At 35.2% G+C, this 25,533-nt stretch overlaps 1 protein-coding gene across 19 annotated transcripts in view; it reads right to left on the bottom strand.

Moving 5' to 3' along the window:
- BIRC6 (baculoviral IAP repeat containing 6) overlaps positions 1 to 25,533 on the bottom strand; it is a 230,898-nt gene that overhangs the window by 8,877 nt on the left and 196,488 nt on the right. For 18 of the 19 annotated variants that reach the window (XM_072770594.1, XM_072770588.1, XM_072770595.1 and 15 more), the window contains 6 exons: positions 21,623 to 21,768; positions 20,896 to 21,006; positions 13,043 to 13,260; positions 11,228 to 11,389; positions 8,236 to 8,313; positions 2,265 to 2,453 (listed from right to left, as the gene is read on the bottom strand). In XM_072770594.1, coding sequence (XP_072626695.1) covers positions 2,265 to 2,453; positions 8,236 to 8,313; positions 11,228 to 11,389; positions 13,043 to 13,260; positions 20,896 to 21,006; positions 21,623 to 21,768 — 904 coding nt within the window. Of the gene's footprint in view, positions 1 to 2,264; positions 2,454 to 8,235; positions 8,314 to 11,227; positions 11,390 to 13,042; positions 13,261 to 20,895; positions 21,007 to 21,622; positions 21,769 to 24,474; positions 24,648 to 25,533 lie in introns of those variants that run through there. The other variant, XR_012004549.1, reaches the window with a different exon arrangement.

Below are 25,533 nucleotides of genomic sequence, written 5' to 3' on the forward strand. Positions count from 1 at the left end.
GAAATCAAGAGTTGGATGCTTAACTGAGTCACCCAGGTGTCTCTCTATTCTGACTTCTTTAAGCATGTTAGTTCACTCATTTCTGAACTTTTTATAAAAAGAATCATGAAAATGAAAAGTACTCTTTTATGCCTGGCTTCTTATGCTTATGTCTATTGATTTTGTTGATAGGCAAGTGAACGGTTTCTAGTTTTTGACAGTTATGAATAATGTTATGAACATTCTCTATACTCAATATGTACCAAATTTCTATGAAGCACATACCAAGTAGTGGAACTGCTAGTCATTCAGCATATATTCAGCTGATCAGATCCTGCCAAAAGAGTTTTCCAAAGAGGCTATACTGATTTATATTCCTGTCAGAAGTGCATCAGAGTTCCAGTTGCTGCACATCCTAACATCCAGTATCAAAAGCCTTTAAATTCCTAGAATGCTGAAGAATAAGAAGGCAGGGGCTAGACAAGGTAGGGCTTTGTAGGCCATGGTAAGGACTTGGGGTTTTTCTTCATATAATGCGAAGTCAGCGGAGTGAGATGATGAGATTATGTGTGGAGAATCTCTGTAGAGGGACAAAACTGGATGCAGGAAAACCAGTGAGGAAACTACTTTAACGGTCCAAGTAAGAGGTAATGGTGGCTTGAAATAGGTCAGTCATGGTAAAGATGGTTTTAACCACCGGTTTTGATTATGTTTTGAAGAATGGAGCCCAACAGGATTTGTCATTACACTGAATGTGTTATGTTAGGAAAAGAATCAAGTCACAGGTGGTAAAAGTTTAGGGCTTAAATGATGGTGCTTTTACTGAAAGAGAGAAGGAAGGAAGAATCAAGAGTCCAGTTTTGGGACGCCTGGGTGGCTCAGCAGTTGAGCACCTGCCTTAGGCCCAGGGCCTGATCCTGGAGTCCCGGGATCGAGTCCCACACAGGGCTCTCTGTATAGAGCCTGCTTCTCTCTTTCCCTGTATCTATCTCTGCCTCTCTTTTGGTCTCTCTCATGAAAAATAAATAAAATCTTAAAAAAAAAAAGAGTCCAGTTTTAGTGTTAAAATAACTTTAGTACAATCCAGTAGACTTATCAAGTAGTTTATATATCTGGATTCACTCTTTGAATCTTAAGGCTAAAAGAAGGTCAGTTTCTGCCCTTGAAAAACTTATATTCTCCTTTCATAGCATGAATTTCTTCAGTGCACTTGAGTTCTGAGTACCTTAGCGCAGTGCCTAAGAACAGCTGACATTCAATATGGGTGCAAAATGAATTACTTAAAATAAGTAACTCAAGCTTGAAAAGGGGCAGAATACACTTCAGAGCACAAAGAAATACTTGTTTGTATTTCCAGTAATATGAAGAAAAGTGATTTCCCATGGAATTTCAAGGTAAATTTCAAGCCTTTGTGAAAATAAAAACCCAACTTTATCATTCAAAGTGTGAATTCATTTAGTAATAACAAAAGTGAAAGAAGAAATGATCTTTTTGCATTCTTTCAAAGTATACTCATCATTGCTATTTGATAAGGAGGATTTCAGGTACAATGCTACACAGTAGCCACACATAACTGCTTAGTTAGCTTAAAAATCAATTTGCTGGCAGATAACATGCCAATTTTTCCTCTAAAATGTTGAGTGTCTAGTACAATTTAAGAAACTGATGATGAAGAAAAGCAATTTTTAAAAAGAAACATGTTTCACAATACAGTTAAAATAAGATGTGATAAAGTAGTTTGATACCACGGATGAAGAATACAATCATATTTTAGGAAGATTGTGGAGAGACAACTAACCACAGGAATAGTCCCTTTTCAGAATGTGGTGAAATAAAAAGTACTTGTGAATATGAAGACAGGTTTCAGAAACTTACTAAGTTCAACTTTATCCTAAAGGAAAGAAGAGGTCTTTTCGATATTCACACATGGATATTAGTTTAAGGGAAAAATTTCTATCTGCAAGACAAATGTAGAAAGTACCTTGACCTCTAATAAAAAAGAGTTATTTTTATGAGGACTATTTTAATAAAATAGACAGTTTGCTAGTAGAATGCTAACTGTTAAAAATAAGAAATTTAAAAATTGTCCCCAAATATAGTCAGATGCCTTTTAGAAAGTAGGGGGTTTTAAAATTCGCTTCTATTTATATTATTACTTATCTTTTATGATTAAAAAGTATAGTTTAGTATACCACAGATTGTCTAAATATAGTCAAGTACAATACTAACAAACTATATTCTATAATGTCTTTAATAAAGTGTTTCATTAATTTTATTGAACATACCTCTTTAAAGCATGGTGAAGGGTTTCTGATTTGTTCTAGCATTGCCCACTTAACCGTTGCTTGTCTAATGTTTCCATCGTATTCTCGAGAACTCTGTGTGCCACTGGGAGTGCCTCTAGACCGTTCATATCCTGGTTCATTAAAATAAGGCTCAGCTACTAATATAAGGGACTGAACAGACACCAACACCTGAGGAACAAAGAAATAAAGACAAGCTATAATGGGACATTTTTATTACTAGGAAACCGTATCTTTTAATATGTTCTCCATATATTTTTATCACCATAAAATGGGTGTTAATCATTAGGACACTGAAATACTGTATTATTAAAAGTAAAATTAAAATAGGTACAGTAGACTCATATAGTATTTGTATATTTTATGTTCTTGAATCCTTGAAAAAAATATATTTCTTGAAACTGCTTAAAAAAAACCCATTTGTTTATAAACATCCTACGCCAATTTAAATATTATTGTGCTTGCACTGCCCTGATTCTCAAAAAGCATAATGCTAACCATGCACTCTTAATACTCACTTGTAAGAAAAAAACTAGGCATGAGGCAATCTTTATTTTTACTCCAAGGAAAATACTTTTTAAAAGGTATCTCGTATTTGCCTTTTAAAAAAAAAAAGATTTATTTATTTATTTTAGAGACACATTACAAGTGTGAGGGGCCAAGGGAGAGGGAGAGAGAATCTCAAGCTGACTCTGCACTGAGTGTAAAGTCCAATGTGGGGTTTGATCTTACAACGCTGAGATCATGAACTGAGCTGAAATGAAGATTCAGCTGCTTAGCCAACTGCTCCACTCAGGTGCTCGTGCATTTTAAAACATATACCACTTTGGAAGTACACAAATGCCTCTTTTTTTTTTTTTTTTCAGTGAACTCAACAATATAGGAGTCATAATATTTACTTTATGGAATTTTCTGGAGCATTGGATTATCTGACTTGTTCAGTCATTTTATTTCATGGCACACTTTACTGTAGCCATAAACTGGGAATGAAAAAACAGTACATTAATAAATCCCTGAAAAGAAAAAAATTTCTCTTTTTTAAAAGGACTTGATTTTTAAATATTAAAAGTTATCTAGCTCTGAGAACAATGTATAATATGTAAGTCAGAGACCACAGTAGACAGAATAACTTAACCCTTCACAACTTTTTTCGGTCATCTGTAAAATGAAGACAGCACCTACATAAAAATTGGCTGTGAGAATTAAATAAACTTTTGTGGCAGCAAAGTAGTAGTGCTCACTAAATAAATTTAATTAATATACAGTAGCTACTCTTTCTTTCAGTAAAAATCAAAGCATGCATCCAGAAGAAGTAAAATACAAAACAAAATTATTTCTACTCTGAAAATAAAAGTCTTTTTACCCTATGTAACAGATGCCTGCAAAAAAGCGGTCAGCATGAGTTCCATTTTGATCAACGAAACTTAAAAGTACTACCTGGATCAAACAAAAAAATACTGTTTATCATAGCTACATCTGCCTAAAATGTTTTCTCAGAACATGAACTGACATTTTTTTATTTTTTTAAATTTTTTTTTAAGGATTTTATTTATTCATTCATGAGAGAGAGAGAGAGGCAGAGACACAGGCAGAGGGAGGAGAAGCAGGCTCAAGGCAGGGAGCCTGATGCGGGAATCGATCCTAAGACTCCAGGATCATGCCCTGGGCCAAAGGCAGGCGCTAAACGGCTGAGCCACCCAGGGATCCCCATGAACTGACACTGAATTGGTAATTAACTGGAAAACATTTACTACATAACATAGTATATTGTATATATAGCTATACTTAAGTTAATAATAAACAGTTATATTTTCATTCTGTAATGGAGGGTCACTAACTCCTAGTCAATCCTCTGATCCTTTAACAAAGTCATGAGTTACAGACCTTTATTCATGGGTTAAATTTACAGTCCCTCTCCTCTTTAGTTTTATATTAGTATCCACAAAAGTGCAAGAAGTTTCCATTGTAATTAGTTCAGAACTGACCAAATAAAAAACCATGTACCAGCTTCCTTTTACTATCTGTGTCAAAACAAAAAAATTAACCCTGTTGTGTGGTCTTCTACTAGGCTATTTAAGTAGTCAGCAGTAAGTCTCCTACAATTTTATATATTCATTTGGTCACTATACTCCTACCACTATCCATTCTTGTGACTTATTCTTCAGAATATACACTGATTTTCTATATGCCTCCCTCTGCCCCACATCGTTTAAGAGTTATTAAACTTTTGATTTCCTGTATTTTCATGTTGCATCTAAAATTTTATTACAGATATTTCAAGCATAAGAAAGTAGAGTTTATAATCCAAAATATTAACTTGCAACAAGAAATTATATTTTAAGAAATAATAACATCTTTGGTGTAAAGGAAACAATTAGTAAAATGCTTTTAGCCTTTTAAAATAGTTAAGTACCTGCCTCTGGAAAATTATGCTGATAATGAGGAGGACTATAAAACAATGAATGATTTCCATAACTTTCCATTTTAAGAAAAAATAGTTATAAAATATATATAAAAATATGAATATATGTATATAATATAAATAAGACTTTTGATTTTAAATTGTGCTAATAGTTAAGACTATTATTACTATGTTACTGCTGGATATAAGACCTATGGCCTAAGAATACAATATGTGATATTTTTATACAAATAACCATGATTCTTTAAGAATCTCACTACAGAGAAACCAAGCAATTCTATTAAAGCTTGCCACTGTTCAAAATAGTTTGGAGTTGTTTTTAATTGTATATAACCTTCAAAAAATTTCTGTGGAAAAAAAAATTTCTGTGGAATACTTTCATTCTGGCAAAAGTGCTTTTATTTATTTATTTTTTTAAGGATTTTATTTTATTTATTCATGAGAGACAGAGAGAGAGAAAGAGAGAGAGGCAGAGACACAGGCAGAAGGAGAAGCAGGCTCCATGTAGGAAGTCTGACACGGGACTCGGGTCTCCAGGATCAAGCCCTGGGGTGAAGGCAGTGCTAAAACACTGAGCCACCCGGGCTTCCTAGAGTGCTTTTATCCTTTGTGCCCATGTGATAAATAAAAAGGCAAAACAAGGGCAGCCCCGGTGGCGCAGCGGTTCAGCGCCGCCTACAGCCCGGGGTGTGATCCTGGAGACCCAGGATCGAGTCCCACATCCGGCTCCTTGCATGGAACCTGCTTCTCCCTCTGCCTGTGTCTCTGCGCCTCTCTCTCTCTCTCTCTCTGTGTCTCTCATGAATAAATAAATAAAATCTTAAAAAAAAAAAAAAAAAGGCAAAACAACAGTGGCCCCCAAAATCTAACCAAGAAGAAATTAAATAATCTTCCCTGAGCCTCTCTAGTCTGCCCCTGAAGAAAGTATCAGAGGATACTGAGCAATGTGTTCCTGCTTACATGCATGTTTCTTGTATAATGTTAATAAAACCTCACAAAAGATTAATATTTCTAAAGAATACAGATGCAAAAATCCTCAGTATATATATCCAGTAATATATAAAAAGAATTATATGCCAAGAGACCAAGTGGATTTATCCCAGAATGCAAGGCTTATCTAACATCCAAAAATTAATATAATACATTGTATTAATAAACTAAAGAAACAAAAATAGTAGAATCATTTCAACAGACGCAGAGAAAGCATCTGATGAAATCTAACATCCATTCATAAATAAAAATACTCAACAAACCAGGAGTAAAGAGGTATATGCTCCACATGAAGAGAATTTGTGAAAAACTCACAGATAATATGATCTCAATGGAGAAAGACAAAGTCTTCCCCCTAAGATCTGGAGGAAGACAAGGCTATTCACTTTTGCCACAGAAAAGAGAGCGCCGACTTGCTCCTGCCCAAGTCAATTTGCAACAGATCTGAAAACCTAGATTCAGGAAACTATCTAAAATAAAGAGAATATCATATAGTTGCTGTATAATTTATAAAACTAAAAAAATTACAAGTAAAATATTTAGTCAATAATGGAGTCACAGTTCAATTATAGTATATGAACTCAAAAGATTATTAATAGCAATTAGAAATTATAAAAATACAACTCAGAAAAATGGATATGCTCTAATATTAAGTGAACAGAAGTGTACAAATGCTATATCTACTATGTTAATTCTCGCTCTGTGAACTATATATATGACAAGAAAACCCCTAAAAGAAATGTATAGAAAGGATAATTTTTATATATGGGTACTTAAGTTTCCAAACTTGTAAGACATATACCCTTGAGCTTAAGTTACTTTATTTGACAAGATTTTCTGTATATATTAGGTATACAGGCAATATAAAAGCTAAAATCAAATCAAATTTTAAACTAAGAAACCTTGAAAATTAATTATAAATTTATTTTAAAAATTATATAAATTCAACAAAAACTTCAATTCTCAGCTAACACTAATTTACTTCATGAAAAACAGAATATCTCTGAACTTCCTTTTGTAGTAAAACTCATCATAAGCTTAGTTTGACAAGAGTAATACACATAAAAAATATTTCAAAGTTTTTGGACTAGAATCAAATAATCATTTCTAAAATGTAGTAGTAGTTACTTGGGAGGAATATTCTAGTAACTGTAAGAAAACAGTTCTCTGCAAGAATCATGTAACTTCTTTTTTCTTGGTCTAGACATTAACAAAAAGGGAAAAATTATTGATACTATTTTCTTAGTTCATGAGGATGCTGCAAAGCCTTTTCAGAAAACCAAAAAAGTGACATCCGAAAGAATTTTCTCTTCTTCTCTTTCTTTCTTTTCTTTTTCTTCTTTCTTTCTTTCTTTCTTTCTTTCTTTCTTTCTTTCTTTCTTTCTTTCTTTCTTTCTTTCTTTCTTTCTTTTTCTTTCTTTCTTTTTCTTTCTTCCTCCCTCTCTCTTTCTATCTTTCCTTCCTTCCTTCCTTTCTTTCTCCTTCCTTCCTTCCTTCCTTCCTTCCTTCCTTCCTTCCTTCCTTCCTTCCTTCCTTTCCTTCCTTTCCTTCCTTTCCTTCCTTTCCTTCCTTTCCTTCCTTTCATGTATGTATGTATGTATGTGTGTATGTATGTATGTATGTATGTATTTATTTGCCAGAGAGAGAGAGAGAACGCACACACAAGCAAGAGCACCAGGCAGGGGGAGAGGGAGAAGCAGACCCCCTGCAGAGGCGGAAGCCCAATGCAGGACTCGATCCAGGGACCCTGGGATCACGACCTGAGTTGAAGGCCTAACTGACTGAGCCACCCAGGCACCCCTTAAACACTAAACTTTAACTGTGAGTTTGAACTACTATGAGCAATAATGATTTATTTCTGCTTCCTCAATAAACAAGGAAAAAAGTTAATCCATATTATTAATATGCTTACCTATCTCTTTACTGAGACTCTGAATTAAGTTAAAGTATCAACAAAAAGCATTCGATGGGATATTATATAACATATTATGTGCTTAAGTGGATGTGGAAATTAATTTCCAAAATTTAAGACTATGAAATGTGTGTGTCAAATGCTCTGCAAAATAAGAACTACAAATCCCAAGTTTTATGACTTTTAGGACAGTGCTTCAGAGCCTCAGATGAGTCCCATTATTAAGGAGATTACAGAAAAATCATATTATGTGTAGAAGAAAATGTACTTCTAGTAGTTTATTAAATTCTACTCACATGAGTTGAAGCCCGGTAGTGACTGGGAGATAGGAGAAAATTATCAGTCTTACGTTATCTTTTTGCACCATAGCATAAGGGCAACTTAGGGATTTTTTAAATATTTATTTATTTGGATTTTTTTAAACATAATTTTGAAAAAGTGCAACTTTCATCTTATGTCTTAAGATTCTAAATTTCAGACGAGACTCCACTGTATTAACTGCTCACCTATAAGCTATTCACCTATAGCTTTTTTTGGTTTACTATGTTTATTCTTGGTCACCAAAAGAAATTTTTAAAAACATAGATAGTTCTTTATTTTTTAAGTAAAACTCAGAGAAATGTGTTTACTTGCAAAAAGCTTGAGGTCTGAGGATTCCACTTCTCTTCTGGTCTTCCATGCCACGTATTTAAGATACTTAAACACACCTGAGGAAGAAGAGAAGAAAGCATAACAGAACTGAGTGCTTTTTAAAAGCAAACTGTTGCAACTAGAAGCAAAAATGAAATGCTATAACGTCAGAGTATCTGTTTTATGTACCCCAACAAAACACTAAGAGTCAATAAGAACAAGTTGGCATCTTCAGATGTGATCCAAGATCTGTATGGCATTATAATTCCTTCATAATGAAAAATGAATCAGTAACTATTACATGTTAATACAAATAATGTATTTTTTAATGAAAAATAACTCTTTGCGAAACCAAAAAAAAATTTCAGGAGGAAAAGTAGTACCATTTTACATTAAAAAGACTGCCCTTGGAGCACCTGGGTGACTCAGTCCATTAAGTGTCTGCCTTGGACTCAGGTCATAATATCAGGGTCCTGGGATGGAGCCTTAAGTCAAGCTCCCTGCTCAGTGAGGAGTCTGCTTCTCCCTCTGCCCATCCCTACAGCTTGTGCCCTCTCTCCCTCTCTCTCTCAAATAAATAAATAAAATCTTAAAAAAAATCTCTCTCAAAATTTTTTAAGTTTTCAAAATGGATATGGCTTAATAGAAGAAATCTTGATTTCCCTATCTGCCTCTATATTCAATTGTTACAACATATTGTTTTGGTTGAAGTATACAGATAAAACCTAGCTTCATGGCAGCCCGGGTGGCCCAGCGGTTTAGCGCCGCCTTCAGCCCAGGGTGTGATCCTGGAGACCCGGGATCGAGTCCCATGTCGGGCTTCCTGCATGGAGCCTGCTTCTCCCTCTGCCTGTGTCTCTGCCTCTCTCTGTGTGTGTCTATCATAAATAAATAAAATATTAAAAAAAAAAACCTAGCTTCACATAAACATGAAGTTGGAAGGGGAGGACCCCATCAGCTTCCTGAAAAGCCCCTGAGGATCTTCTGGGTTCCTCAGAACAAATTTTACAACCCAGATACTTGTTCACTCAGACAGCAAGAATGAACTCAAACTATCTGCCAAAGAGAGGTCAAGAGGCCATTCTGGAAAAAACAGATCTGGGGACATTTTATCTATATTTGTAAACTAATAATTTCATATAATAGGCAGCTGATTTGGAAAATAAGTGGTCCTTAATAAAGCAGAGAAGTCCATCTCCTTGCTATTCTTGCGATTACTCTGTGACTGAAATAATGCAAAATACACTAATTCATTTAGGATATAGTTGTATTAATAATTTAAAGAGACTTATATCTGAATAGCTCTGTATATTATTATTTAAGGTACTGTCAGACATTTGATTTTTAGAGCATTCCTGTGACTATGAAGGCAGGTATTCTTACCTCTATCTATAGATCTAGAATCCAAGGTTAAATGTTACCAGTGTACAATACAGCAAAGACTATATAAATCAGGATATTCAACTCTCAGGTCCTTATCTGCTTCCCTATACCATTAAGTCTGTTTTTGTTTTGTTTTGTTTTGTTTTGTTTTTAGAGAGAGGGAGGGAGAGAGGAGAGAGAGAGAATGTTAAGCTGGCTCCATTCCCAGTGTGGAAGCTAAATCAGGGTTCAATCTCACGACCTTGAGATCATGATCTGAGCAGAAATCAAGAGTTGGATGGATGCTTAACTGAGCCACCCAAGCGCCCCTATACCATTACGTCTTAAGGAAGTAATTTCTTAAGTAAAATTTAACATTTTACACTTAAATTCTATTCAGATTCTAGTCTCTCTCTTGAGTAAAGCCAACATTGCCATATCTTCTTTTCAGTTCAGTCAAAAAATATCTATTCTTCGCTCTTCCACTAAAGTAAGGTTTACTGGGCAGCCCCGGTGGCTCAGTGGTGTGGCGCCGCCTTCAGCCCAGGGTGTGATCCTGGAGACCTGGGATCGAGTCCCACATCGGGCTCCCTGCATGGAGCCTGCTTCTCCCTCTGCCTGTGTCTCTGCTTCTCTCTCCTCTCTGTGTATTCTCATGAATAAATAAATAAAATCTTTAAAAAAAAAATAAAGTAAGGTTTATTTATCTCTGGTTAAATCTCCTGCAATAAACTCATAAAACAAATCCCAGTTTTATGATTTAAGTTTATGATGAAGACAAAACCAAGGGAAAACTTAATCCACCTTTAATAAACCAGATCAACTTCAAAAACTTGCTTCTCTCATATCATCAAAGAAATGTCTCCTTGTGAAGTCTATACATTTTTTCTGACCGTCTAGTAATTTTTAAACATGAAATACTTCCAGCATGGAATTCACTGCTGTAATTCCATCAAGTTACCCAAAATTACTTTGAAAAGTGATGATTGTTCTTTTAAATCTAATTTTAATAGTTTTACTGCCATATGAAATGCTTATTATACCTCTTAGTCAACTTCCCTTTTAGATAGAATGCATCTTCCTATTTGTAAGAAAATATAAAACATTTCAACATAAATTGTCAAAAATAAGTTTACAATTATATGTATCATGAAAAACATGGATAGCTACAAAAGCAAAAAAAAAAAAAAAATGATGATACGCAAAAAAGGAATACAGAGTTGACAAGACCATGCTTTTGCCATTCAACTATCCTGAGGTATTTGTGAAAAGATAACTGGAATTGGAGGTACAGAAAGTAAAAAAAGGTGAGAGGCAAAGACAGACACTTGGCTCTACTACCTCCTGAGTGAAGAAAGCTCTCAACTGGCCAAGGGATATGTTGAGTAAGTTAGTCCCTCAGTAACTTCTTAAGACTCTAAGTGCATCTCAACACTGTTGTTTCTGCCTTTTTTGGTTCCTTCTCTCTCTCATTCCTCAGGCTAATCTTTGCATATAGGAAAGAGAAGCACGAAGAAAGCCACATAACTCTCAGAAGGAGATAACCAAAAGAAAGTTTTTGTTTAAATTACAAAGAACCTTGGGTTTCAACACTTTGGCATTAGAAACAAAAGGCCAAAATTACATTACCTTGCCATCATTATAAAGGTTTGGATTGAATCGCACGCTATGACCACCAGTTGTCTCTAGATTCACAAGAGGGGGTGAACTGGGATAATCTTGAGGAAAATATACGTCGAACTCAAAGCAGCCATTTGCATAAGGGGTGTCCGCTGGACCAGTTATCAGAACCTAGTATGCATATACAAATACACAAAAGTCCATGTCACTATTCCTAAACACTGCTTGCTATTTAGAAAAACACAATCCAACATGAAATAAGAACAACCTTCTTATATCCTATATACATTTCCACCAGAGTGTGTTAAAAATGAGGTTAAAAGTTAAAAATAACATGAGTAGGAAATGGTGTTAGATTAGGATTAAAGTTATTTAGTTCTGGTGAAAATGGGCTATTAAAAGAAAGATGGCATAACATCTTATGCCTTTTAATATTAAATCAAATACCTTTTAATATTAAGTTACTATTTTTCTGAGAGCTTTCCTTCATGATATTTCCTATAGTATTCAACAATTTGAAATTTTGCACATACTCATTATCACATCCACAAGGTAGGAGGGTAATTTTCTGCAATACATCTTCAGATAAGTTATATTTTGAGAAGTAACTTAGTTTTAAGTATTTTTCTTTGGGATAATGAGACAAGTAGATAACAAGAATAAAAGTTCTCATGTAACAATTTATGATTTAAAAAAAAAAGGTTTTGAGAGAACAGAGAACTAATAACCCTATGGTGTTTCCCATAGGGTTATTAGTAGTCTAAAAAAAAGCAGAGAACCCAAAAGTGAGTATCAAAATTATTTAATGAATTTTGTTTAAGTCAATGATACTAATTGTGCAAGGCATGAGCAGCAAAGCCTCTGGTACTGAATAGCTGTGTGAAGGCAAGTGGCACTAGACAATCGGTGACAATTCTGATTTATGGTTGGGGGCTCCATGTTGGGATTTTTTTATTTAGGTACATCATAAGGTTTAACAGAGACACAGGCACAAGTCTGAACTTATGTGGTCCATTTAGTGATACAATACTTCCAGAAGCAATCATTCTATAAGTGGCTAGTGTTTGTAACAAGGAAAAGGTAAGAGTGTGGTCAAATAGGCAGTCTATGAGATTTCTACTAAGAAATTATCCAAAAGAGCAAAACAAAGAAGTAAGCAGGCAAAAAAGCACAATAGGTCTTCAAATCAATGTGTCAATAGTTACAGCCGTGTATCTAAGAAGACAGACTATGGAACCCAGAATTAAATAATAAACGTAAAAAATGGTTTGTCACCATTCCTGTCCCTGTCATGTGTCAAATCTTTTAAATTTTCTTGCTGTAGCAATCACTTAGAATTAAGGCCAGGTCACCACAGTGTTAAAACATAAAGGTGCAGTTATTTATTACTGTACTACCATTACTAATTCACAGATCTTATGGTTCTGTAAATATATGAATTGCCTAGAAAATAAAGAAAAAAAAAGATAATCTTGAAGACTAATAGTATAAGACACAAGACAAATATCTTAGGTGACAAGGAAGAAATCTTAACACTTTCATCTACTGACCAACATTAAATCTTTTGATACTAAGCTCTTAAAACTATAGGCTGCATACAGCCTTTACTCAAGAAAGGTATTTTGGTATTTTCTTCTGAACTGTTATTTTGAAGAGCAGTCTCATACACATAGTCTAACATTAAAAAAAGGACTCTTTTCATGAATGTCAAAATGGTCAACAGAATTTTTATTTATTAAAATTCATGTTATTGTTAGTGCTCTGTATGAATATTTGAATAATGACATCAGCTAGAGAGACAAGAGAAGCAGTTGTATGTTCTACCTTCATAATGTCAAGTCGTTCCTCATCACAGCGCACAAACACACTGGAAGAGGATGAAAGAGGCAGTGAGGTTGACAGTGTCACAGCTTCCTGGGCAAGGCGGCGGGCTCGGGCGGCACTGTTTGCATCATTTGCATTTTTCACCTGAGACATGTAGTGGTAATTTACTTTAAAACCCAACTTCCCATCTTCATCCTCAGAAACCATCTCAAATGTATCTAAAAGAAGAAGAAAAGAACACTGAAAAAAAAAAAAAGCACTAGGAATGGAGGATAGTTTTTATACTAACAACAATCGCAAATAAATCTCTAGCCCTTCTTTCACCCCACATGGAGAGGACTGAAGCATGGACGGGAGTGCTGTCAGTGAGACTGTAACAGTGATGTATGGCAGCTGTCACATTTGTGGGGAGCACAGCAGAAGATCCAGAGATCATGAGTCACTGCTGTACACCTGAAATTAGTGGAACACTGTGTGTCAACCATACGCAAATCAAAAAAATTTTAAAACCCCACAAAATGCAGAAGACTGTGAAAAAACAGGAACTATGCATGTTTATGTCACACCTACTGTTGAATGGATGGACTACGCAATGGAAGCAAAAGCAAGAAATGACAGTTTTTTAAAGATTTTATTTTTAAGTAATCTCTACACCCAACATGGGGCCTGAACTCACAATCCTGAGATCAAGAGTATGCTCTACGGACTGAGCCAGGCAGGTATCCCAAGGAAATGATTTTTGTCTACAATGTGAACACACTGATAGGTTATATCAAGTAGCTATGACAATGTAAAGCAGAAGACAATTTATTCTTAATATGAGTGGTATATAATATTTTTGCCAAAATAATTCAGAATACTAAATGGCAAAAAGCATTATTACATTTCAATTTTAAAGACAAGAATAGGTATTTATATATTTCCACTGATTCTGGAATCAGAAAACAAACGTCCTAGGCTGAAGCTTACTCTTTCGTTACTTTTGGAATTTAAGTTAATGGAATAAAAAGAGGATTATTAGGGTAATCTTTTAAGTACTTTGAGAAAATATAATGGGCTAATTCTTAACCATCTATTGAGATAGATTTAGAAAAGACTTAAAGTTATTCTTTACTTAAAAACTCTGTATACAATAGAAAGAAAAAATAGATTTGAACTTCATTTCTAGTTCAGATTATTCCACCCTAACCAGTTAGTTACAACAAAGAGATTTATATAAATTTTAACACTAAATCAAAACGACATACAAGACATTAGAAGCAACAGTAACTTTTTATCTTATGTTCATATAATTCTAAATATATGGAAAAATTTTAGTCTTTTATTATAATTATCATTAATGCACTGAATCTCCCCAAGATCTTTTTTTTTAATTTTTTTTTTTTTAATTTATAGTCACACAGAGAGAGAGAGAGAGAGAGAGAGGCAGAGACACAGGCAGAGGGAGAAGCAGGCTCCATGCACCGGGAGCCCGACGTGGGATCTGATCCTGGGTCTCCAGGATCGTGCCCTGGGCCAAAGGCAGGCGCTAAACCGCTGCGCCACCCAGGGATCCCTCCCCAAGATCTTAATAAGTACAAAGTTCTATGCTAGACTGTTTGGGTTAAATGATAAATAGGAAACTAAATCTGGGGATGCCTAGATGGCATATCGGTTGGGCGTTTGCCTTTGGCTCAGGTCGTGATCCTGGGTCCAGGGATCAAGTCCCACATTGGGCTCCCTGCGAGGAGCCAGCTTCTCCCTCTGCCTTGTCTCTGCCTCTCTCTGAGTTTCTCTCATGAATAAATAAATAAAATCTTAAAAAAAAAAAAAAAAAACCCTAAATCTGCCTTCAAGTAGTTTATAATCTAGAAAAAGGGAGAAGACCTATAAAAGGTCACAGGTCTGTGCACTCCATGTTTAAAACAGGAGTGCCACAATATTTAATAGCTCTTTCAGAGAGAAAAAGAAACTTCTGGAGCATTTCTTGTGGAAATTATCACAAATTCTATAGGAGTAGAATCTAATCTAAGAAGAAATGTTGAGGGGTGCCTGAATGGCTCAATTGGTTAAGCGTCTGCCGTTGGCTCACGTTATGATCCCAGGGTCCCTGGATCTAGCCACTGTGCTTTAGCAGGGAGCCTACTTCTCTCTCTGCCCCTCCCACTGCTCCCTCATAACTAACTAACTAACTAAATAAATAAATGTTGAAAGCTTTGAAAGCTTACTTTATCATATAGAACATATAACTGTTAACTGATCAAATGTACTGTCTTAGCAAAATTGATATTTCCTGTCAGTAAACTTGTGAACTGGAGTTATTTCACCTGCCCGATTCTGCTGCCTTTCACATACTACAAGAGATAAATTTCCCTTGAATTTTATAAATAGCATCTGCCAGAAACAAACATGGACCCATTCCCATGTCTGGAGGAAAACTTTTCTATAATATATGCATAAGAGAACAGGATCTGCTAATACCAAACTTTTATTACAAGCTTCAATTATGGGCACCTGAGTGGCTTAGCTGGTTGAGAGTCGGACTCTTGTTTTCAGCTTGTGTCATGATCTCAGGATCATTAAGATTGGGCCCTGCAACAACTCTGCTCTCATCACGAATCAGCTTAATATTCTTCCTTTCCCTCTGCTCCTCCCCCTACTCACGTTTGCACGTGCACTCTCTAAATATATAAATAAAATCTTACCAAAAATATTTTCACAAAGTCTTTGATATCCTCTTCAAAAGGTAAAAATTCTCCTTTCCTTGAATATGGGCTAGACTTAGTGACTTACTTCTAATGAATAAAGCAGAAGCAGTGGTATACAACTTCCAAGACTAAATCATAAAAGGCAGTGTGACTTCCTGTTTGTGCTTTCAGAGAAGGTAGATATATGTGAAGATACTTAAGAAGTACTATGGAGAGGCCTATGTGGCAAGGAGCCAAGGCCTCCTAACAACAGCCACATGAGTGAGCCCAAAAGCATAGCCCCCCAAAGCCAGTCACGATTTCATATGATTGCAGGTCCCTCCAAAATCTTGAGAGCAACTTTGTAAGAGACCGTAAGCCAGAACCAGTATGCTGAACCATTTCTGAATTCCGGAGCCATGGAAACTGTGACATAGTTAACATTTTAAGCACCTAAGTTGTGGGAGTAATTTTTAATGCAACAAATACATCATATGGAATAAGTTGATAAAATACTATAGAAACTAACCAGAGTCCAAAATGATATATAAACGGTTTTATTTTTATTTTTTTTTAATATTTTATTTATTTATTCATGAGAGACACAGAGAGAGAGGCAGAGACACAGGCAGAGGCAGAAGAAGCAGGCTCCATGCAGGGAGCCCAATGTGGGACTCGATTCCAGGTCCTCAAGATCACACCTGGGGCTGACAGCTGCTAAACCGCTGAGCCACCCGGGCTGCCCAATAAACTGTTTTAGTAATGATTAATCAAATTCACATAAACCAAGCAAAGTATTTGTTTAAAATAATGACAAAAGCGAATTTTTAATAAAGTGCTTCAGAAGTATTGTTAAAAAAAAAAAGATCATGTTAACAGAATAGAGGAATGGACTTAGACGGTCAAAATGAGCAAGGCAAAAGGCTGTAGAATCATCAGAAACTAACCAAACCCCTAATTAAAGTATACAAAGGAGGAGCACCTGGGTGGCTCAGTCAGCTAAGTGTCTGCCTTCAGCTCAGGTGATGATCTCAGGGTCCTGGGATTGAGTCTTCCAGAGCCCCACATCACATTAAGTTCCCCTCTCAGTGGGAGTCTGCTTCTCCCTCTCCCGCCGCACCCCCCCCAAGCTCATTTGCTCATGCGCACGCTCTCTCTCTAATAAATATAAATCTCTATTTCAAAAATATACAAAGGAGAAATCTGCTTGGCATAGATTATGGAAAAAAATTTTTAAGAGAAATACGAATATGGGATCCCTGGGTGGCGCAGCGGTTTGGCGCCTGTCTTTGGCCCAGGGCGCGATCCTGGAGACCCGGGATCGAATCCCACATCGGGCTCCCGGTGCGTGGAGCCTGCTTCTCCCTCTGCCTGTGTGTGTCTCTGCTTCTCTCTCTCTCACTGTGTGCCTATCATAAATAAATTAAAAAAAAATTATTAAGAGAAATACGAATAGTATTGTACAATATCAGAACACAAGTGATAGTTGTATTCCAGTGTCTTTAACAGGATTTATAAACTAAAGACTTAACAAAGGAAAAGAAAAAATAATCACTTTTAAAGGATTTCTAAAAAGCCAAAACTAGCTTTTCAATGATAAACTGAGGTTATATAAAATAAGTCAATCTATATAAATTTTTGCCCACCAGGAAGAACATTTTCCCAAGTAGAAGGAAATCCATTTTTGGTTAGAAGAATCAACTCTTCTCTTTCCTCTAACTCTACTCCTGACACCTCTCACTCCTAGCTAATACTCTAACACTGGAGAGGAAATTAAAGTTTGCAAATTATATACCCAAAAGAAAAGCAAAAATGTTGAATAAAAATTCAAAATAAAGAACCTAAAAAGCAAATTCAATCTAGTTATATCCAAAGCCTCTGTGAATAATTATTAAAGATCAGTAAACCCACAGTTCAGCAGTAATAGTGAATCTTATGTGATTTATAAAATGCTATTTAAAATTTTGAAACATGACCATGGACCACTTTTTTTCCCTCTTTATATATAGTTCCAGCAAGTATTAATTGCTCTGTCTAATGGGGTGAGTGGGAAGCAACCAAATGATGTCCTTCTGACATATCTACCTGAGTCATACTAAACAAGTCTTAGTTTTTCAGGATTTTTTTAAAAAAAGATTTTATTTATTTATTTTAGAGAGAGAGAGAGAACACGAGCAGCATGGAGGAAGTGGAAGAGAAGGAGACTCCTCAATGCTAAGACTCTGAGATCGTGACCCGGGTCAAAGGCAGACACTTCACCAAGTGAGCCACCCAGGCACTACAGGATTTATTTTTAAGCTAAGCATGCTTTCAGGGGTTTCCCAAAAGTTACAGTCTACGGACTTGAGGTTTAAAATTCTGTTCCATTCCATTCCACTCTGGAATTCTATTCCAAAAACAGACATTAAAGGTTTCCATAGGGCAGCCCCGGTGGCGCAGCGGTTTAGTGCCGCCTGCAGCCTGGGGTGTGATCCTGGAGACCCAGGATCGAGTCCCACATCGGGCTTCCTGCATGGAGCCTGCTTCTCCCTCTGCCTGTGTCTCTGCCTCTCTCTTCGCTCTCTCTGAATGAATAAATAAATAAATCTTTAAAAAAAATAAAGGTTTCCATAGATATGCATTGTTACCTAGTTGGGGCAACTCAGACTAAATCTCACTCAGAATAAAAACATAATTAGATAGCCAAAAAAGAAGCAGAAAAAGTTTCTTTGTGCTTTTGAATCTGAGGTAAGGGAAGGGGAACAGGGGATAGCTTTTATGGAAAACAGCTTATCACAAAGTGAAAAAGTATACAGAAATGGGAAGCTAAAGATAAACTCATCTAACATCTAATTTTTGCTTCATGCAGACAAAATGGGCAGAGGTATGTATCAAGTACCTCATTTAATGCAATGCTACTAACAATTCTTGACATATCTCCAGTCTACTTCCGCTATTTTGTTCTACATGATATAGTGAATTTAGTTTTAAAAAAGATTTGCAACAAAATACATTAATCAAATTATAACTACAAAGGATTTCATTCGAGAGATTTAAAAAAGTAAGTCTAAAAAAAATAAAAATAAAAATAAAAATAAAAAATAAAAAAAATAAAAAAGTAAGTCTATTGGGCAGCCCGGGGGTCTCAGCAGTTTAGCACCACCTTCGGCCCAGGGCCTGATCCTGGGGACCCGGGATCAAGTCCCACATCAGGCTCCCGGTATGGAGCCTGCTTCTCCCTCTGCCTGTGTCTCTGCTTCTCTCTCTCTCTCTGTGTGTGTGTGTGTGTGTGTGTGTGTGTGTGTCTCATGAATAAATAAAATATAAAAAAAAAGAAAAAAGAAAAAAAAAAGTAAGTCTATTTAAATTGAGAGTACTTTTCTTGCTCATTGTGATAATGAATGTGGTTATGAGGATCACTTGATCCTTGTATGTGCGTGGCTTTCCCTAGTAATTCTGATGATTCCTTTGTGTGATAGCCCTTGGAGGATGTCTATAATTCATGCCGTATTTATGTAGCATTTATTTTTGGTGTCTTATAACTTTAAAGTTATAATAGAGACTTTTTTTTTTTAAGATTTTATTTATTTATTCATGAGAGACAGAGAGAGAGAGAGGCAGAGACACAGGCAGAGGGAGAAGCAGGCTCCATGCAGGGAGCCCGACATGGGACTCGACCCCAGGTCTCCAGGATTATGTTCTGGGCTGTAGGCGGCGCCAAACCGCTGAGCCACCCAGGCTGCTCGTAGACAATATTTTTGTTACTTTGGTAATCATTTATAGTTATTATACTTTCCTGAATTCAAGTGTTTATTTTTTCTTAAAGATTTATTTATTTATTTACTTATTTATTTATTATTTGCAGGAGAGAGCACGCACGCAAACATGTGTGTATGTGGCAGGGGTAGGGGGAGCGGGAGAGAGAGAATCTCAAGCTGACTTATTGCTAGGTGTGAAGACTGACAGAGGGGTTGATCCCACAACCCTGAGATCATGACTTGGGCTGAAATCAAGAATCAGACACCAAACTGACTGAGCCACCCAAATGTCCCCTGAATTCAAGTGTTTATTTTTTATTTTTCTTAAAGATTTTATTTATTTGTTCATGAGAGAGAGAGAGAGAGAAAGGCAGAGACACAGGCAGAGGGAGAAGCAGGCTCCCTGCAAGGAGCCCGATGTGGGACTCGATCTCGGATCTTGGGATCATGCCCTGAGCCGAAGGGAGACGCTCAACTGCTGAGCCACCCAAGCATCCCAATTCAAGTGTGTATTAAACATAATGGTCATAACCTATCAATGTCTGGCACAATTATCCAAAAACATGAATTCCTTGGCAAAACTTACATTCTTTCTGAATAACAGCATATGCACTTCATCTCAATTCTTCCAATCTTAAGATGGTGAACAAGACCTTTCAAAGCTCTGCCTGAGTGCTTTATCATTTTCAGATATATTACTGCATGTGATTTTTATTGCAAACTTAGGAGGTAGGGTAGAGCAAAAGTTAAATGATTTATATGAAAGTTTCAAAGGCAGTATGAAAAAATCTATATATTTTTACTCTTGCTTTAATGTTCTTTTTCATATAGCCCAATTCTTTTGGCTGGTTCTCAAGGGTGGAAAAGAGGCACAGACAGTAACAGTTACTAATGGTCATGAGAATTTTGAATTCTGTGTTTATGTATAGGCTAGCATCTGCGGAGATTGATAAGCTCTTTACTTCAGTCTTTACTTGTCAAGAGTTTTAGAATTGGAAAGGCTACAAGTAAACTCTATGTAACTATGTTTTCCAAAGGCAAATCTCTTGGAATTCTAAAATGGTAACAGTAACAGACTTAGTTCAAAGTCCTAGGTCTTAGCTACTTTTACGCCAGGATATATACAGCAATGGAGACGTCTTAAAATCACTTACTGCCTGTTTGTCAAACATTTGATTTTGTTTTTTCCCCTAGGTTTCTAAAGAATCATGATTTCCACATATAACTAAAATATAGATATAAATTCAGAGATAAAAAGATGGTAAACATTTTTGCATGTGTGCACATATATATCAATATATATGCAGTGCACGAACGCACAAATACATATGATATAACTCAGGGTGCAAGCAAATTTTTAAATCTTTAATTTACTAGGATACATTTCAGTAGCAGTTTTACACAATGTGAAATGAGATTTCAAGAAATGAAGATTAAAATTTCAACTTACCAAACTGTAATTTCTTCATAACAGCCACATATTTTTCTTCAAGTGATTTCAATACTGATAAAGGTTTGGGTTTCATAGCCACCTTCTTTGAATATTCACCTAGTTTTTTTTCTGTTATTTGATATTTCAAGATAAGTAACAAACATACATTATGAAAGATTAAAACAAAAAACAATTAACTTCTAGAGTTCAAACTTTGAATTCCAAAAAGTTACCCAACTCCTTATAATTATCTTCCTATTGTACCATGTAAGAATAAAAGATTTCTTTTTATTTCATAAATGTAACTAATAGGCCTAATCCCTCACCAACTTCAAACCTTAAATTCTTAAAATGTTAGTTTTATCTAACCACACAAAACAGCTGAAATAAAATATATAATACAGATTTATGTATATATCTTATAGATAAGATATGAAAATACTAATTTAAATTCTCACATTGTCTTAATGTATTCTTTCCTATCCAATAGGAGGGCATTTTTCAATTTCATGACTATCAATAGGAAGGAAAAGAAATTGATCATGCGTGCTGTCAGCCTACCAAATCTAGTCTTAATATCTAATTTTAAAATTAGATACTATTCATGATTAATTTGAAAACCTAACAACAAATTTTTAGATAAAGGTACGTGCTTTGAAACCATTAGCAGAGAGGAAAGAGAGGCAGTTTAAAGTAAACATCTCTGGAACAAAAGAAAAGCAGCACAAAAGCAGCAGTACTGTACCTTGATTGGCCTGCCGCAAACTGGTAGTGGCTGCATGGACGATCTCGGCAGTCTTCTGGATGTCTGGTACCAGCAGTGTCAGTCCTTCTGGTTCTTGATCAGATGGATCTGGTTTTACTCCTGTTTTAACATTTTCCCTTTTAGATCTGAATTTTTTTTTAATATGGAAAGAAATGCAAGGAAAATTAAGATTTTAGGATTGAAATATAAGTACCTCCATAAATTAAAATGTGGTTAAAAAAATCAAAAGGATAGTATGTATTTCATTTGACACATATATGATATATAGCTGAAAGTGGTTTAAACTAGACGTGTTGCTTCTGAAGTCATACAATAATGCATAGTATAATAAAATTTGGGGTGGGTTTTCTCTTCATATGCAAAAATAAATAAAAATAAGAAATAAACATTGTAGAAACACCATACTGTGAAAAGACCCAGATACTTGATATGTCCTTGGATCCACACTTTTAAAAACACACTTAAAGTACTTATAAATACCTAAAAGCACAGAAATCACTTCTATTATCTAAAAGTGACAGAGGTGTATCCTCTAAGACTTGGGAGTCATAGGATCATATGTAGTTTTTCACATTAATACTATTTGCATTTCACTCAGAGTAAATGTATTAAACCCCAAGGGGAAAAATAAACAAGTAAAATGCAGGTTCACTGCTAGATTATCTTAGTATAATGTGCTTTTATACATCAGAACTATATTTAAACACTAAGTTTTAGGGCATAATGATTTTAGAGGCATTCTCTATTCAGGATCTAAAATGTACCCCAACCTTATATCAAATTTTATATCATAATAGGATGCACCACAACGTCTCAGTGTATAAGGCATCAAAATGTTTCTTTAAATTTTCTAGATGAATACAGAATTTTAAGAGTCACTGAAGATAACAAGTGAATATCAATATCCTTTTTTCTATTTCAACTCTCAGCACATATTATTTACAAGATAATCATTACACTATTGCTTAGATACTAAAAATTTACATCTTAGATACTAAAATTTACATCTTTGTCAATTCATTAAATAGATTAACTTAATACAAACTGAAATCACATATAAATAAAGGTGTTTAAAATATTCATGCTAAGGTATGACCTAGACTACACATTACTTACTTTTCTAGTTGTATACCTAACCAACGAAACAACTTGGCAATCGTATTAAAACATATTTCACAAAGTGGGCATGGAGCCTTAGAGAACTATACAAAGACTAATAGAAGGTAGAAGAGTTCTTAACAAAATGATATTGTTATTTATATATAAATGAACTGTTCTTTAGCACAAAGACAAAAATCTGCTCAGAAGCAATTCAGTGCTTAACGTTAGGGAGTAATAAGAGGTAAATTAAGAACCACCACTCAGGCGGGTAGCAAGGGTAAACATGTATAGTATTATGCAAGTGTTTTGAACGGACTGCCATAGTGTGTGAAAAAACAAGTATCCACAGATATTTTTAACTGGAAGGTATATTGCCTAACATGGCAAGATGACTTGACTTAATGTGTCACTGGGTTATTGTGTGTTCTCCTATGCTCTTCCTACTTTTCCTGGTATAAGCAGTCACAGAGAACATATGGCCAACTTTCCTTTGCCACTTAGGACCATTTGATAGAGGTTATATATTACATCATTTCAGTCATCAACTTCTGTATATGTACAAGTGTATATGAACATATATGTTTGCATGTATATGTAAGGACAATATAGTAAGTGAACATTTTAGGACTGAAATATTAGGCATTTTAAGTGCTAGAATCAAATAAGATATTGTATCTTTTATAGCTATGAAATAAAGTTGAGATTATAGCTTATAGTGAGTCTGATAATTTTCTTAATAAACATAATTTTGGTAGATAAGCTCAAACAGATTCTCAACTTCTACATTTACCAACAGCTATACGCTGCTTGATAGTATTCCTTTTGAATTTATAAGGATTCTCTCTTCCTGCCAATTATAAATTATTCTCCCTCTAATACCAGGGCTTAAAAAATTCTTAATAGGGCTATTGACCATAATAGGAAAATAATAGTAAGTAGTTTGAAAAAACAGAAGAGTTATGGTTATAGCTATAGCTGTAATAAAGATGATTTCCTAAAACCTGTCATCAAACAGTTGATCCATTGTACGTTCAATGAAGATTTCACTTGAGAAACACATATTGCCAAGCAGAGAAGAAAGATATGGAAGTGAAGCTCATTTTTGCAGAATTAGGGTATTTTCTCCTTGAAGAAGTAAGAATGTCTGGCATGGAGAGTCAACTGCATCAATGCAATTTAGAGCAAGTTATCCTTGGAAAAAGTACTCGTTCTAAATTTCAAGCCCTATACATGAATACCAATTTCCTAATTCCAGTTCTTAAAGATTAGTAGGAGGCATTCCTATTATTACAATAGTTAAAATAGTCAGGATGGTAAATATTATATTTTTTTGACCACCAAATGAGAAAAATACTTAAAAAGTACAAAAATCTACAAAAGATTAAAATATATTTTTTATATCAAACGAGTGAAAGAAATGATCTTACGTATCTCATTTGGAAGATAATGGTTAACTCATAAAACAGGTATTTTAGACCTTTACACCAGGTTCAAATGAGAAATTTTTATGTGAATCATCTTCTTGACAAACACATACAGGAGAAAAAGGAATACCGTCCAAAAGGCAAGAGTACTTCAAACATATGAAGAACACACACTCCCTGCCTAATGAGGACTACAACTAGTCATTGTCTAATATTAAAAACTACAGCCAGTAGGTCTCTTTTCTATAAAAGTTGCAGGTTACTGTCAACCCATATGTAGGCCCAGCTCATGAAAAAAGGCCATACCTTAGCTCACATCCTGAAGTCTGTGGGAAAAGCTATTTGAGTTCAAGGCACCTAGCTGGAAGTAGGTCTTTGAGACTGACAATGGATCCAACATGGTAAAAGCAATCAGCGACGGCCGCTACCATGGTATCCGCTGCTTTGTGCATACGTTGAATCTGGTTGTGATCACTGCCCTGAAGAAATACGAGGAATCAACTGAAGTTTCTACTATTGCACAGAATTATCTGCAAACATTTTCCACTATGCTGTAACTAAACGGCTAACAAATTAAGCAAATTTTGGCTCTGTGACATATAATCTGAACTAGGATGTGAGCAAAATGGGTAAATCTTTCTTGTAAAAACAAAAGAAAAAAAACCCATAACTCAACATTCAGTTATAGTGACCTGCCTCTGCTAACACTATCACCCAAAATAAGTTGGATTTTTGTTAAGACTAAATGCAAAATATCGGAATTATATTCTTTTATAATCTATAAACTGAAAACAGCTTAATAGAGCCATTTTCTTGGTAGAGCTTTAGGAAAGATCATCTCCATTCCCTGCACTCCTAATTCTAAGGTCAAAACTATCACACAATTGAAACAAACATTTAAAAAGCAGAGCCCTGTTGAAGAAGTAATCTGTAGACAATATGCTGAAAATGTCCAGATTCCAGAACTATTAAGAATTAGCATCTTAGAGAAGATTCTAAAACTATAAGCAAATGAAACTTCTATATTTTGCTGTATACCAATGGGTCACATAATACTCCATAGTTCTAAAGCTGTTTGTCAGAGATTAAAGTCTAAAACAAATTAAGATTAAAAATAAGCAGAAAGATTAAAAAATATTACTGTGGAGAACTATTTGCTTCTAATTATCTTCAGAAAACATGAAAATATTCTTGAAATGCACCAGTAAATGGAGCAAAGACTTCTGTAAGATGAATGCTTTCCACTGTAAAAACTTAATTTTTAGCTGATTCCCTTTTGTTTTTAAACTCTTTCCAAATGGAAGTACCAGTTTTAGTTTTCAATATGATTGGAAACTCAAACTAAAATCCTATCTTGGGAAGTAT

Source organism: Canis lupus, chromosome 12 (genome assembly GCF_048164855.1).
Source record: "Canis lupus baileyi chromosome 12, mCanLup2.hap1, whole genome shotgun sequence".
In the NCBI taxonomy this organism is placed as follows: domain Eukaryota; kingdom Metazoa; phylum Chordata; class Mammalia; order Carnivora; family Canidae; genus Canis; species Canis lupus.